The sequence below is a fragment of the Salvelinus namaycush genome, chromosome 28 (assembly GCF_016432855.1).
Source record: "Salvelinus namaycush isolate Seneca chromosome 28, SaNama_1.0, whole genome shotgun sequence".
Taxonomy (NCBI): Eukaryota; Metazoa; Chordata; class Actinopteri; order Salmoniformes; family Salmonidae; genus Salvelinus; species Salvelinus namaycush.
This window is the reverse complement of record NC_052334.1, coordinates 20,473,854-20,486,979: the sequence shown is the minus strand read 5'-3', so window position 1 is coordinate 20,486,979 and position 13,126 is coordinate 20,473,854. Positions and strand designations below refer to the sequence as shown.

The 13,126-nt window shown below is 43.5% G+C and overlaps 1 protein-coding gene across 1 annotated transcript in view; it reads right to left on the bottom strand.

The window, feature by feature from the left end:
- Window positions 1-12,779, bottom strand: part of LOC120023665 (glutamyl aminopeptidase) — a 31,116-nt gene extending 18,337 nt beyond the window's left edge. The window contains exons 1-5 of the mRNA XM_038967718.1: window positions 11,795-12,779; window positions 6,191-6,332; window positions 5,463-5,597; window positions 3,692-3,812; window positions 3,425-3,579 (exon numbers count right to left, since the gene is read on the bottom strand). Of these exons, the coding sequence (XP_038823646.1) occupies window positions 3,425-3,579; window positions 3,692-3,812; window positions 5,463-5,597; window positions 6,191-6,332; window positions 11,795-12,441 (1,200 nt within the window). The 5' untranslated portion in view covers window positions 12,442-12,779. The remainder of the gene's footprint in view (window positions 1-3,424; window positions 3,580-3,691; window positions 3,813-5,462; window positions 5,598-6,190; window positions 6,333-11,794) is intronic.
- Window positions 12,780-13,126: the final 347 nt, after the last annotated feature.

Genomic DNA, 13,126 nt, shown 5'->3' with positions numbered 1-13,126 from the left:
CTGAGGCTGCATTTATTCTAGCTGGGGATTTTAACAAAGCAAATTTGAGAACAAGGCTACCTAAATTCTATCAGCATATTGATTGCAGCACTCACGCGAGCAATACACTCGATCACTGCTACTCTAACTTCCGTGATGCATACAAGGCCCTCCCTCTACCCTCCCTTCGGGTAATCCGACCGCGACTTCATTTTGCTCCTACCGTCTTATAGGCAGAAAGTCAAACAGGATGTACCCGTGACTAGAACCATTCAACGCTGGTCTGACCAATCGGAATCCACGATTCAAGATTGTTTTGATCACGCGGACTGGGAAATGTCCGGGCAGCCTCAGAGAATAACATCGATCTATACGCTGACTCGGTGAGTGAGTTTATAAGGAAGTGCATTGGAGATGTTGTACCCACTGTGACTATTAAAACCTACCCTAACCAGAAACTGTGGATAGATGGCGGCATTCACGCAAAACTGAAAGCGCGAACCATCGTAACCATCCACATGGAAAGAGGAGTGGGAATATGAACTAATATAAAAAGTGTAGTTATTCCCTCCGCAAGGCAATCAAACAAGTGAAATGTCGGTACAGGGACAAAGTGGAGTCGCAATAAAAATGAGACGTATGTGGCAGGGTCTACAGGAAATCGCGGACTACAAAAGGAAAACCTGCCACGTCACGGACATCGACGTCTCGCTTCCAGACAAACTAAACACCTTTGCCCGCTTTGAGGATAATACAGTGCCATCGTCGCGGCCCGCTAACAAGGACTGCGCTCCCCCCCCCCCCTCCTTCGTGGCCGACGTGAGTAAGACATTTAAACATGTTAACCCTTGCAAGGCTGCTGGCCCATCCCTAGCCACGTCCTCAGAGCATGAGCAGACCAGCTGGCTGGTGTGTTTACAGACATTCAATCGCTCCCTATCCCAGTCTACTGTCCCCACATGCTTCAAGATGGCCACCATTGTTCCTGTACCCAAGAAGGCAAAGATAACTGAACAAAATGACTACTGCCCCATAGCACTCACTTCTGTCATCATGAAGTGCTTTGAGAAACTAGTCAAGGATCATATCACCTCCACCTTACCTGCCACCCTAGACCCACTTCAGTTTGCATACCGCCCCAACAGGTCCACAGACGATGCAATCGTCATCACACTGCACAATCCCATCAGGACAAGACGAATACCAATGTAAGAATGTTGTTCATTGTCTACAGCTCAACATTTAACACCATAGTACCCTCCAAGCTCATCATTAAGCTGGAGGCCATGGGTCTCAACCACGCCCTGTGCAATTGGGTCCTGGACTTTCTGATGGGCCGCCCCCAGATGGTGAAGGTAGGAAACAACATCTCCACTTCGCTGATCCTCAACACTGGGGCCCCACAACGATGCATGCTCAGCCCCCTCCTGTACTCCCTGTTCACCCATGACTGCGTGGCCAAGCAAGCCTCCAACTCAATCATCAAGTTTGCAGACGACACAACAGTAGTGGGCTTGATTACCAACAATTACGAGACAGCCTACAGGGAGGAGGTGAGGGCACTCAGAGTGTGGTGTAAGAAAAACAACCTCTCACTCAACGTCAACAAAACAAAGGAGATGATCGTGGACTTCAGGAAACAGCAGAGGGAGCACCCCCCATCCACATTGAAGGGACAGCAGTGGAAAGCTTCAAGTTCCTCGGCGTACACATCACAGACCACACAGACAGTGTGGTGAAGAAGGTGCAAAAGCGCCTCTTCGACCTCAGGAGGCTGAAGAAATTTGGCTTGTCACCTAAAACCCTGACAAACTTTTACAGATGCACAATCGAGAGCATCCTGTCGGGCTGTATCACCGCCTGGTACGGCAACTGCACCACCCTCAACCACAAGGCTATCCAGAGGGTTGTGCGGTCTGCACAACGCATCACCGGGGGCAAACTACCTGCTCTCCAAGACACCTACAGCACAAGATGTCACAGGAAGGCCAAAACGATATTCAAGGACAACAACCACCCGAGCCACTGCCTGTTTACCCCGCTACCATCCAGAAGGCGAGGTCAGTACAGGTGCATCAATGCTGTGACCGAGAGACTGATAAACAGCTTCTATCTCAAGGCCATCAGATAGGTAAACAGTAATCATTAACTCAGAGGCTGCTGCCTCCATAGAGACTCAAATCTCTAGCCACTTTAATAATGTTAACATATCTTACATTACTCATCTCATATGTATATACTGTACCTTATACCATCTATTGCACCTTGCCTATGCCGCTTGGCCATCGCTCATCCATATATTTTTCCATCCCTTTAGATTTGTGTGTATTAGGTTGTTGTTGGGGAATTGTTAGATATTACTGCACTGTCAGAACTAGCTCAGCTACACTCGCATTAACATCTGCTAACCATGTGTATGTGACCAATAACATTTGATTTGATATGAATTTGCAAAATGTATGATATGTTATGAATTCTAGCTAGCTTGCTAACGTTAGCTAGGCTAGGGATTAGGGTTAAATTTAGGAGTTAGGTTTGTTAAGTTTAGGGGAAGGGCTAGCTAAAAGGGTTAAGGTTAGGGGAACCTAACATGCTAAGTAGTTGCAAAGTAGCTAAAAAGTAGTAAGTAGTTTAAAAGTTGCTAATTAGCTATAATGCTGAAGTTGTCTGTGATAACATTTGAACTCGCAACCTTTTGGTTGCTAGACCTTGAAGTTTGGTATGTAACCATACCACATACTAGCTGGAGTGTCTCCGATTTACGTACAGAATAACATGAAATGCTCTGAGACCAGGTTGGGTTGTTCTAACTCTGTGGTTTGGTTGCAACTGTGCTGATATTCACCTTCCTGTAAACAGACTATGGAAACAAGGAAACAGCAGCCAGCTCTCACTTGCCCCTCAGTCCTTTAACTTTGGACAATTCATAAAACTTTATGGACAGCACCATCACTGTCTTATTGCTGAACAATAAAAAGAGATGATATCTTGGAAAAAGGCCTTAATGTGTTGCCGATCATAAAAGGTTTGATGGATAACTGGAGGGCTGACGTACTTCAATAGAACACTAGTATTTTCATGACCAAATTCAGGGTCAGTGTAAAACCTTTCCAAGCTATTGATTGGAACAAAGATATGGTGGTTCTCTTTTCTAAACATTGAGTTCTGCCGCTAATGGTTGCCTCATGACTTTACATCCTCATTTAGGCTTCATCATGGTGACACAATACCGTAATAAAAATCTTGGGTGATTGAGCTTTGGGTCCCTCTATGATTATAAATATTAAATCTGACTTTTGATTTTCCACTATAAGATGTGTTCCAGTAGTTTTCCACTGTAACATGACTAATGAAGAACTCCCTGAACTCTGGAATGTTCTTTAGTGAAAGTGTTTCTGTTGTGGTAGTGTTTCTGTTGTGGGAATGTTGGGGACATGTGTCTCACCTGGTGGACCAGCTCATGAGCGATGACACTGGCCACACGTTGTTTGTTGTACGACGAGGACTGGTTCTCATCATAGAGGAGGTTGGCCTCCCTGTAGGTGATCAGACCCCAGTTCTCCATGGCCCCCGTGCCAAAGTCAGGGATGGCAATCTTATCTGGTAGAAGAAAAAAACATTTTATGCAACCATGTGTGTGTATATAACGCATTATTAATTAATTTTATCCAGTGGTCACAACAGTTTACAGACAGAGGAGATCGCAAATTACCTAGCTTTGGGATGGAGTAATTCATGTTGAAATATTCCTCAAAGTAGTCAAAAATGACCTTGGTCGTGTCCGCAGCATACTCCGCAGTCCTGATTTGTGCAGGCTGTGCATAGATTCGCAACTGGAATAAAAGGATTTGAAAGCAGAGTTATTAAGTGTGTATACACTACAGAATATGTAAGTGTGTGTGTGTGTGTTTACATTTAATCAAGACAGTATAATTCTTTAGATTGTCCAGTAACTCAAACATTTGCATTGTAAAATGTCACTAACTGCTGAAAACTCAACACAAAAGACTAACAGCTGTGACGCAGATCAGAGACCAAAGTTAAATAAACTACACCATTTAAAACATTGTACTTACACTACATGACTAAAAGTATGTGGACACCTGCTTGTCAATCATCTCATTCTGAAATCATATGCATTAATATGGAGTTGGTCCCCCCATTGCTGCTATAACAGCCTCCACTCTTCTGAGAAGGCTTTCCAATAGATGTTGGAACATTGGGCTCCCGAGTGGCGCAGTGCAAGAGGCGTCACTACAGTCCCTGGTTCGAATCAAGGCTGTATCACATCCGGCCGTGATTGGGAGTCCCATAGGGCGGTGCAATATTAGTGTCGTCGTCCGGGTTTGGCCGGGGAATTTGTTCTTAATGGACTTGCCTAGTTAAATAAAGGTTAAATAAAAAAACATTGCTGCGGGGATTTGCTTCCATTCAGCCACAAGAGCATTAGTGAGGTAAGGCACTGCTGTTGGGCCATTAGGCCTGGCTCGCAGTCGGCATCCCAATTCATCCCAAAGGTGTTCAATGGGGTTGAGGTCAGGGCTCTGTGCAGGCCAGTCAAGTTTTTCCACACCGATCTTGACAAACCATTTCTATATGGACATCGTTTTGTGCACAGGGGCATTGTCATGCTGAAACAGGAAAAGCCCTTCCCCCAAGGGGCCTAGCCCAGACCATTATTCCTCAACCACCAAACTTTACAGTTGGCACTATGCATTGGGGCAGGTAGCATTCTCTTGGCATCTGCCAAACCCAGATTTGTCTGTCGGACTGTGTGATTCATCACTCAAGAGAACGCGTTTCCACTGCCGCAGAGTCCAATAGCGGTGAGCTTTACACCACTCCAGCTGATGCTTGGCATTGCGCATGGTGATCTATGGCTTGTGTGCGGCTGCTCGGCTATGGAATCTTTTCATGAAGCTCCTGACGAACAGTTCTTGTGCTGACGTTGCTTCCAGAGGCACTTGGCGGTCCCGTTCTGTGAGCTTGTGTGGCCTACCACTTCGCGGCTGAGCTGTTATTGCTCCCAGATGTTTCCACTTCACAATAACAGCACTTACTGTTGACCGGGGCAGCTTTAGTAGACCAGAAACTTGACGAACTGATTTGTTGGGAAGGTGGCATCCTATGAAGGTGCCATGTTGAAAGTCACTGAGCTCTTCAGTAAAGGACATTCTACTGCCAATGTTTGTCTATGGCGATTGCATGGCTGTGTGCTCGATTTTATACACCTGTCAGCAACGGGTGTGGCTGAAATAGCCAAATCCACTATTTTGAAGGGGTGTCCACATACTTTTGTGAATATGTAGTGTAGCTTTTCCACCATTTAAAACATTGAACTTCACAGGCTTAAAGTGTTACAACATTTACTCTCAACTGTAGACTACACAATACGATTTACAACACATGTTGTACAGTCAGTCTTTTCTTAGTTTAAGGTATGGAAGGACCAATGACTGCTGAGAAAAATAGCAAGTACTTACAGGAATTCCTCGAGACGAGTTCCTTTCCACAAACGTAAACTGGTGCACAGCAAAACATACCAAATAGGTACTCATTGGAACGGACCTCTGAAAGAACGTTTTGATCTTATTGCCAGGAAGCGTTTCTGGGGTGCCCTGGAAAGGAAGAGGTTCTGTGGTTTAATAAAGATGTCAGACAGCATCTCTTATAGTTGTGTTCTCAGTACCAAAGACCCGGAGCAGAAGATTGATGGCACCTGCTCTTGCATTCATGACACTCACTCTCCTCTCTCTCTGTGTGACTCCCATTGCAGTTTCAAGAAAACTAACCGGTAACACTATATGCCACCTGTTTTGTGATACATTAAATAAGTTGTGGATATATTATATGCATTTTTATAAACTGGGTGGCTCGAGCCCTGAATGCTGATTGGCTGACAGCCGTGGTATATCAGACCATATACCACGGTTATGAAAAAGCCTTTCTTTTTAGTGCTCTAATTACGTTGGTAACCAGTTTATAATAGCAATAAGGCACCTCGGGGGTTTGTGATATATGGCAAATATACCACGGCTAAGGTCTGTATACAGGCACTCCGCTTTGCATCGTGCTTAAGAACAGCCCTTAGCCATGGTATATTGGCCCTATACCACACCCCCTCGTGCCTTATTGCTTAAATATAGAATGTTATATAAGGAGCAATTTGTTGTACTTATGTGTTGCTATTTTTTTTATACATAGACTGTACCTCCATTGGCATATTGGCGAGGGCTCCATAGTCCTTGTCGTGGGTGATGGAAATATTGTAAGTGGCCTTTTTGTTCGGCTCATCAAAACAGGGGAAAGATTTGCGGGCGTCTGTTGGCTCATGGTCGGTGGCAGCAATTTTTCTTGGGAGAAAAAGAAACATAGCATGATTTCATGAACAACTAAGCCTCCCCGTTTTACTATTATGTTGTTTGCAATTAATGTTGAACTATGCAGTGTTTACTGGATTGTGGCTGTCTAAATGTACCTAACCTGTACCCCCCCACATTGACTCGGTACCAGTACCCCCTGTATATAGCCTCATTGTTATTTTATGTTACTTTTTTTAAATGATATATAGTGGGGAGAACAAGTATTTGATACACTGCAGGATTTTAATCCATGACGGCGTAGTGTGTTACTAATGGTTTTCTTTGAGACTGTGGTCCCAGCTCTCTTCAGGTCATTGACCAGGTCCTGCCGTGTAGTTCTGGGCTGATCCCTCACCTTCCTCATGATCATTGATGCTCCACGAGGTGAGATCTTGCATGGAGCCCCAGACCGAGGGTGATTGACCGTCATCTTGAACTTCTTACATTTTCTAATAATTGCGCCAACAGTTGTTGCCTTCTCACCAAGCTGCTTGCCTATTGTCCTGTAGCCCATCCCAGCCTTGTGCAGGTCTACAATTTTATCCCTGATGTCCTTACACAGCTCTCTGGTCTTGGCCATTGTGGAGAGGTTGGAGTCTGTTTGATTGAGTGTGTGGACAGGTGTCTTTTATACAGGTAACGAGTTCAAACAGGTGCAGTTAATACAGGTAATGAGTGGAGAACAGGAGGGCTTCTTAAAGAAAAACGAACAGGTCTGTGAGAGCCGGAATTCTTACTGGTTGGTAGGTGATCAAATACTTATGTCATGCAATAAAATGCAAATTAATTACTTAAAAATCATACAATGTGATTTTCTGGATTTTTGTTTTAGATTCCGTCTCTCACAGTTGAAGTGTACCTATGATATAAATTACAGACCTCTACATGCTTTGTAAGTAGGAAAACCTGCAAAATCGGCAGTGTATCAAATACTTGTTCTCCCCACATATATATATATATATATATTTTTTTTTAACTTTATTTAGTAAATATTTTCTTAACTGCATTTTTGGTTAAGGGCTTGTAATAAGCATTTCACAGTAAGGTCTACTACACCTGTTGTATTCTGCGCATGTGACATAAAATTTGATTTGAAATGTTTTTTTGTTTTTTTTAATTTAACCAGGTAGGCCAGTTGAGAACAAGTTAATTTACAACTGCGACCTGGCCAAAATGAAGCAAAGCAGAGCGACAAAAACAACAGAGTTACATATGGGATAAACAAACGTACAGTCAATAGCACAATAGAAAAGGTCTATGTACAATGTGTGCGAATGTAATAAGATTAGGGAGGTAAGGCAATAAATAGGCCATAGAGGCGAAATAATTACAATTTACCATTAACACTGGAGTGATAGATGTGCAAGTAGAGATACTGGGGTGCAATAGAGCAACAACAAAAATATAACTATATGGGGATGAGGTAGTTGGATGTGCCATTTACAGGGCTGTGTACAGGTACAGTGATCGGTAAGCTGCTCTGACAGCTGATGCTTAAAGTTAGAGGTAGATATAAGTCTCCAGCTTCAGTGATTTTTGTAATTTGTTCCAGTCATTGACAGCAGAGAACTGGAAGGAAAGGCGGCCAAAGGAGGTGTTGGCTTTGGGGATGACCAGTGAAATATACCTGCTGGAGCGCGTGCTACGGGTGGGTGTTGCTATGGTGACCAGTGAGCTGAGAAGGCAGAGCTTTACCTAGCAAAGACTTACAGATGACCTGGAGCCAGTGGGTTTGGCAACGAATATGTAGCGAGGTCTAGCCAACGAGAGCATAGAGGTCGCAGTGGTGGGTAGTATATGGGGCTTTGGTGACAAAATGGATGGCATTGTGCTAGACTGCATCCAATTTGCTGAGTAGAGTGTCGGAGGCTATTTTGTAAATGACATCATCGAAGTCGAGGATCGGAAGGATAGTCAGTTTTACGAGGTTATGTTTGGCAGCATGTATGAAGGATGCTTTGTTGCGAAATAGAAAGCCGATTCTAGATTTGGATTGGAGATGCTTAATGTGAGTCTGGAAGGAGAGTTTACAGTCTAACCAGACACCTAGGTATTTGTAGTTGTCCACATATTCTAAGTCAGAACCGTCCAGAGTAGTGATGCTAGTCGGGCGGGCAGCAATTGGTTGAAGAGTATGCATTTAGTTTTACTAGCATTTAAAAGCAGTTGGAGGCCATGGAAGGAGTGTTGTATAGCATTGAAGCTCGTTTGGAGGTTTGTTAACACAGTGTCCAAAGAAGGGCCAAATGTATACAGAATGGTGTCGTCTGCATGGAGGTGGATCAGAGAATCATCAGCAGCAAGAGTGACATCATTGATATATACAGAGAAAAGAGTCGGCCCGATAAATGAACCTTGTGGCACCCCCATAGAGACTGCCAGTGGTCCGGACAACAGGCCCTCTGATTTGACACATTTAAAAAGCAAAGAGAAAATGGACACATCATGGCCAATGCTGTAGCTCACTACACTTGTCCACCTTTCAAGTTTTACTTCCGAGACTAAGGTTCTATTTGCGCAATCGCAGTTTTTACATCCCAGATCTCAGAACTGTTTTGTAGTGAATTCTTCCTTCATAACCCATAAAGGTACCTCAAGTGCTGAGTATCAAAATCCGAAGACATTTGTAAATACATGTTTTTAGGGGGGTGCAATCGCAAATAGAACCTTATGGCTCTGAAATGTCAATCTGGGTTCCGCAATAAAGTTCTATCTGCCACAGAATGTTAAAATGATTGCAATTTCAATAGAAAAGTACAGACATTGAATGAAATAAAAGTGAATACCATTACTTCTTTCTAATCACATCATCAAATATACTGAACAAAAATCTAAAGGAAACATGGAACAATCTAAGATTTTACTGAGTTACAGTTCACAAGGATATCAGTCAATTTTAATTAATTAATTAGTTCATAATCTATGGATTTCACATGACTGGGAATACTGATATGCATCTATTGGTCACAGATACCTTAAAAAAAGGTAGGGGCATGGATCAGAAAGTCAGTCAGTATTTGGTATGACCACCATTTGCCTCAACTGTGCAACACATCTCCTTCGCAGAGAGTTGATCAGGCTGTTGATTGTGGCCTGTGGATTGTTGTACCACTCCTCTTCAATGGCTGTGCTAAGTTGCTGGATATTGGTGGGAACTGCAATATGCTGTCGTACACATGCGGTGATGGCGGCGGATAAATGGCCCGACAATGGGCCTCAGGATCTGGTCACGGTATCTCTATGCATTCAAATTGCCATCGATAAAATGCAATTGTGTTCATAGCTTATTCCTGCCCATACCATAACCCCACTGACACCACGGGGCACTCTGTTCACAACATTAACGTCAGCCATACTCGTGGATGTGAGGCTGGTTGTAAGTACTGCCAAATTCTCTAAAATGACATTGGAGGTGGCTTATGTTAGAGAAATGTACATTGAATTATCTGGCAACAGCTCTGGTGACATTCCTGCAGTCAACATGCCAATTGCACACTCCCTCAAAACAAAACATCTGTGGCATTGTGTTGTGTGACAAAACTGCACATATTAGAGTGGCCTTTTATTGTCCCCAACACAAGGTGCACCTGTGTAATGATCATGCTGTTTAATCAGCTTCTTGATATGCTACACATTTCAGGTGGATGGAGTATCTTGGCAAAGGATAATTGCTCACCAACAGGGATTTAAAGAAATGTATGCACAAAATTTGAGATAAGCTTTTTGTGCTTATGGAAAATTTCTGAGATCTTTTATTTCAGCTCATGAAACATGGGACCAACATTTTACATGTTACGTTTATATTTTTGTTTAGTGTATATTAATTCCTGTTCAACGTTAGATCAAATAGATAACTAGCAATATTGCTAAAGGTTAGCTCTGGATGAGTAAACTGATATTTTTTCTGGTCTCTGACACCCAAAGTCAGTAAACTCCTTGCTAGTTATCAATAAAATGTGGTAAGTTGGTAAGTGCACGTCCTTCCAAGGAGGTTTATGTATTAGTATAGAACAAGACAAAAACAGGAATGCTTCTCCTAAAGGTTTTAAACATGCTCTAATCATCTGTATTTATTTGTTTTTTACCATGAAGAGTTTACTTTATAGCCATTCTTCTGAAAAAGTGGTGGGAAAAAATTGAAGTAATTGAAAGAGGACCAGATCCAATGATATGAATAATCAAGGACTAGGGACTATCTGCAAAATGTATAGTTTTGAGATGAGTATAAATTCCAGATCGCAGAAGTGTTTTGTGACGTCTTCCTCTTTCATGACTCAATAAGAATCACCTTGCAGACAATTATTTTTGATTGACAACTCAGCATTGTGTGATTGGATTGCAGATAGAACCTTATAGCAAAGTTAAGATGTTTTTGCAGATAGAACTTTTCGATTTTTCATTTTCTACATCATAAATGGACTTTCTTTTCACATGTAAAAAGACCACCTAAAGAGCAACTCTGTGAATAACTGATTTATGACCAAAATGTCAGATATACTCCAAAGGACTATAAGGTTCTTATTGACACACTAAAAACTACACATCATAGACGCTATCATTTGAACTTTGAATAACAGCAATTTAACAGATAATCTGTAACAGGTAATTATGGATTTTCAGATACACTCTGACCGTATCAAGGTTTAACCATGTTCACATTAATGCTAAGAATCACTGCACTCCCTGGGAAAAATAGGTTAATTTTTCCCTCAGTGGTTTCATCCCATTACACCCATGTTTGGAGTAGGTCTGTAGTGTGATATAAAGTACTTACAGATGGTATTTTGCATACTTAACATTCTAAATAGCTTTTTCTTGCCACCTGTTCCAAGAATTTACTTGGAATACTGGGCAGCATATCTGCCAAGATGGAAATCCCCAATGAGGGATTGTTGTACATTCCCGTCAGAATCTGCACGTTGTTATACTACAACTAATAGTAGTCATGGTAGTAGTAGCAGCAGTTGTTACTAGAGTGAACAGTATTTCTGTCTAACATTAATGGCATTTTCCAGTGAGCTGCTGGGCCTCATGTGCACTCACACACATGCACGGACGCATAGACACACACTAACACTCAGCAACACTCAGTTGTCAACACTCAGATTACAACTTGTAAACTTGTTCCCAAAAGGAAATTGTCCTTGAAGGAATTTGGCTGAGGATCTGTCTAAAGTTGTGCAGTTTTTCATCCCTCTCCCACATTTTACATCGGAGTCATGGTTATAGATATATTAAAATGGGTACAAAGTAGCATATGCAGCACTCATAACACTGAGCATGAGGGATTTAGTTACATTGTAACCATTCTCATGCATTTATTAATTTCTGTCTTCATAAATATTGTCTTCCCCTAACTGGTGGATGGTTCAAAAAAAAGTATACATCAGAGTCATACAAAAACTGAAATACAACCAATCTATTACCAAACATTCATGCCTCCAATGACTTACTTGATGGCTCCGTTCTCTGTGTAGGTGACTCTGTAGAAGCCCACCAGAGATCCATTGAGCCAGCCTTGGAAGTCCAGGCTGAGAACGTACACCTCACTGAGCTTGGTGGCCACAAGCTCCTCTGCCACCTCGACTACCACGTACTCCTGTGGTTTGAACTCAAAGCAACCCTTGATGGCCACGGTGACCTCCCTCTGAGCCTGTGGGGTTTTCAGGACGAGCCTGGGGACTGCACTGATGAACGTCTCCCGGATGTGGAGCCACAGGTGCCTCGTGGGTCGGCTCACCTCCAGGTGCACGGACACACTCCCCGTGTAGAGGTCAGTGGTCAGGTCAGGCTCCAGATGGAGATCATAATGCACTGGCTTCACGTAGTCTGGCAGCCGGAAATTCTTCCAGTCCCCGTCAGTGTTGTTGGAGGGTTTGCAGGGCCCCCCGTCTGCTGGTGGGGGGGTGGGCTTGGGGGTGGGCTTGGGGGTTTCCTCTGTGGGGGCCGGGTCAGCCAGGGTACTGTCCGGCCGCGTGAGGCCCACCCCCAGCCCAACAGCAATGGCCGACACCACCACTACCGCACAGATGAGGGCCACATGCTTTCCGCGGATGGAGTAGCGCTTCTCCTCCTTTTCAAAGTCCATGCTTTCAACCATGGTGCCCGGCTTGGTGGTGCAAGACCATACGCTGTGGTCTCAGATATCCTCTGTATCCCCTACAGGAGGAATAACGTGGGTGAAAACAGCTGTTTCCAGATCAGATCAGAAGCAGAGCACAAAGCCAAACTGATTTAAAACTGACTGCAGATCAGTTTCTTGGAGAACTTGATTAGAGGACCCTAGAGTTCAAGCATATCTAAGAGGAAAAACTATTGGTCTGTTGATCCAAGCTCTGTCTGCCTGTCACCGAGCGCAGGGCAGCCTGTGGGAGGTGGAGAGGGGTTAACTGGAGTGGTAAAGAGGAAGAGGGTTGCGGAGGGGGAGTCTACAACACAGAGAAGGAATCCCACACACTGGAGGCAAGCCTTATACACTAGACAGAAAACTCAGTGCACCGCTATGCATACCCTGTTGGGGTTAAACATTATCATTCCCTGTTAATCAACAACTGGGAAGCTAAAGTCATGTTTCAGTTGGGTTTGTCTCTCTCCCCCTCTCCCCAAGAGGGTGCGTTTCTGGTGGGGGAAGACTTAAAAATCATTCTACCTCACTTTTAAAAACACGTCTCCTGCGCCACTAGGGGTGCTAAAACCCTAGACCACTTTTATTCTACCCACAGAAGCATATATAAAAGGCCCTCAGCCATCCTCCCTTCTGTAAATCTGATCATAACTCTATTCTC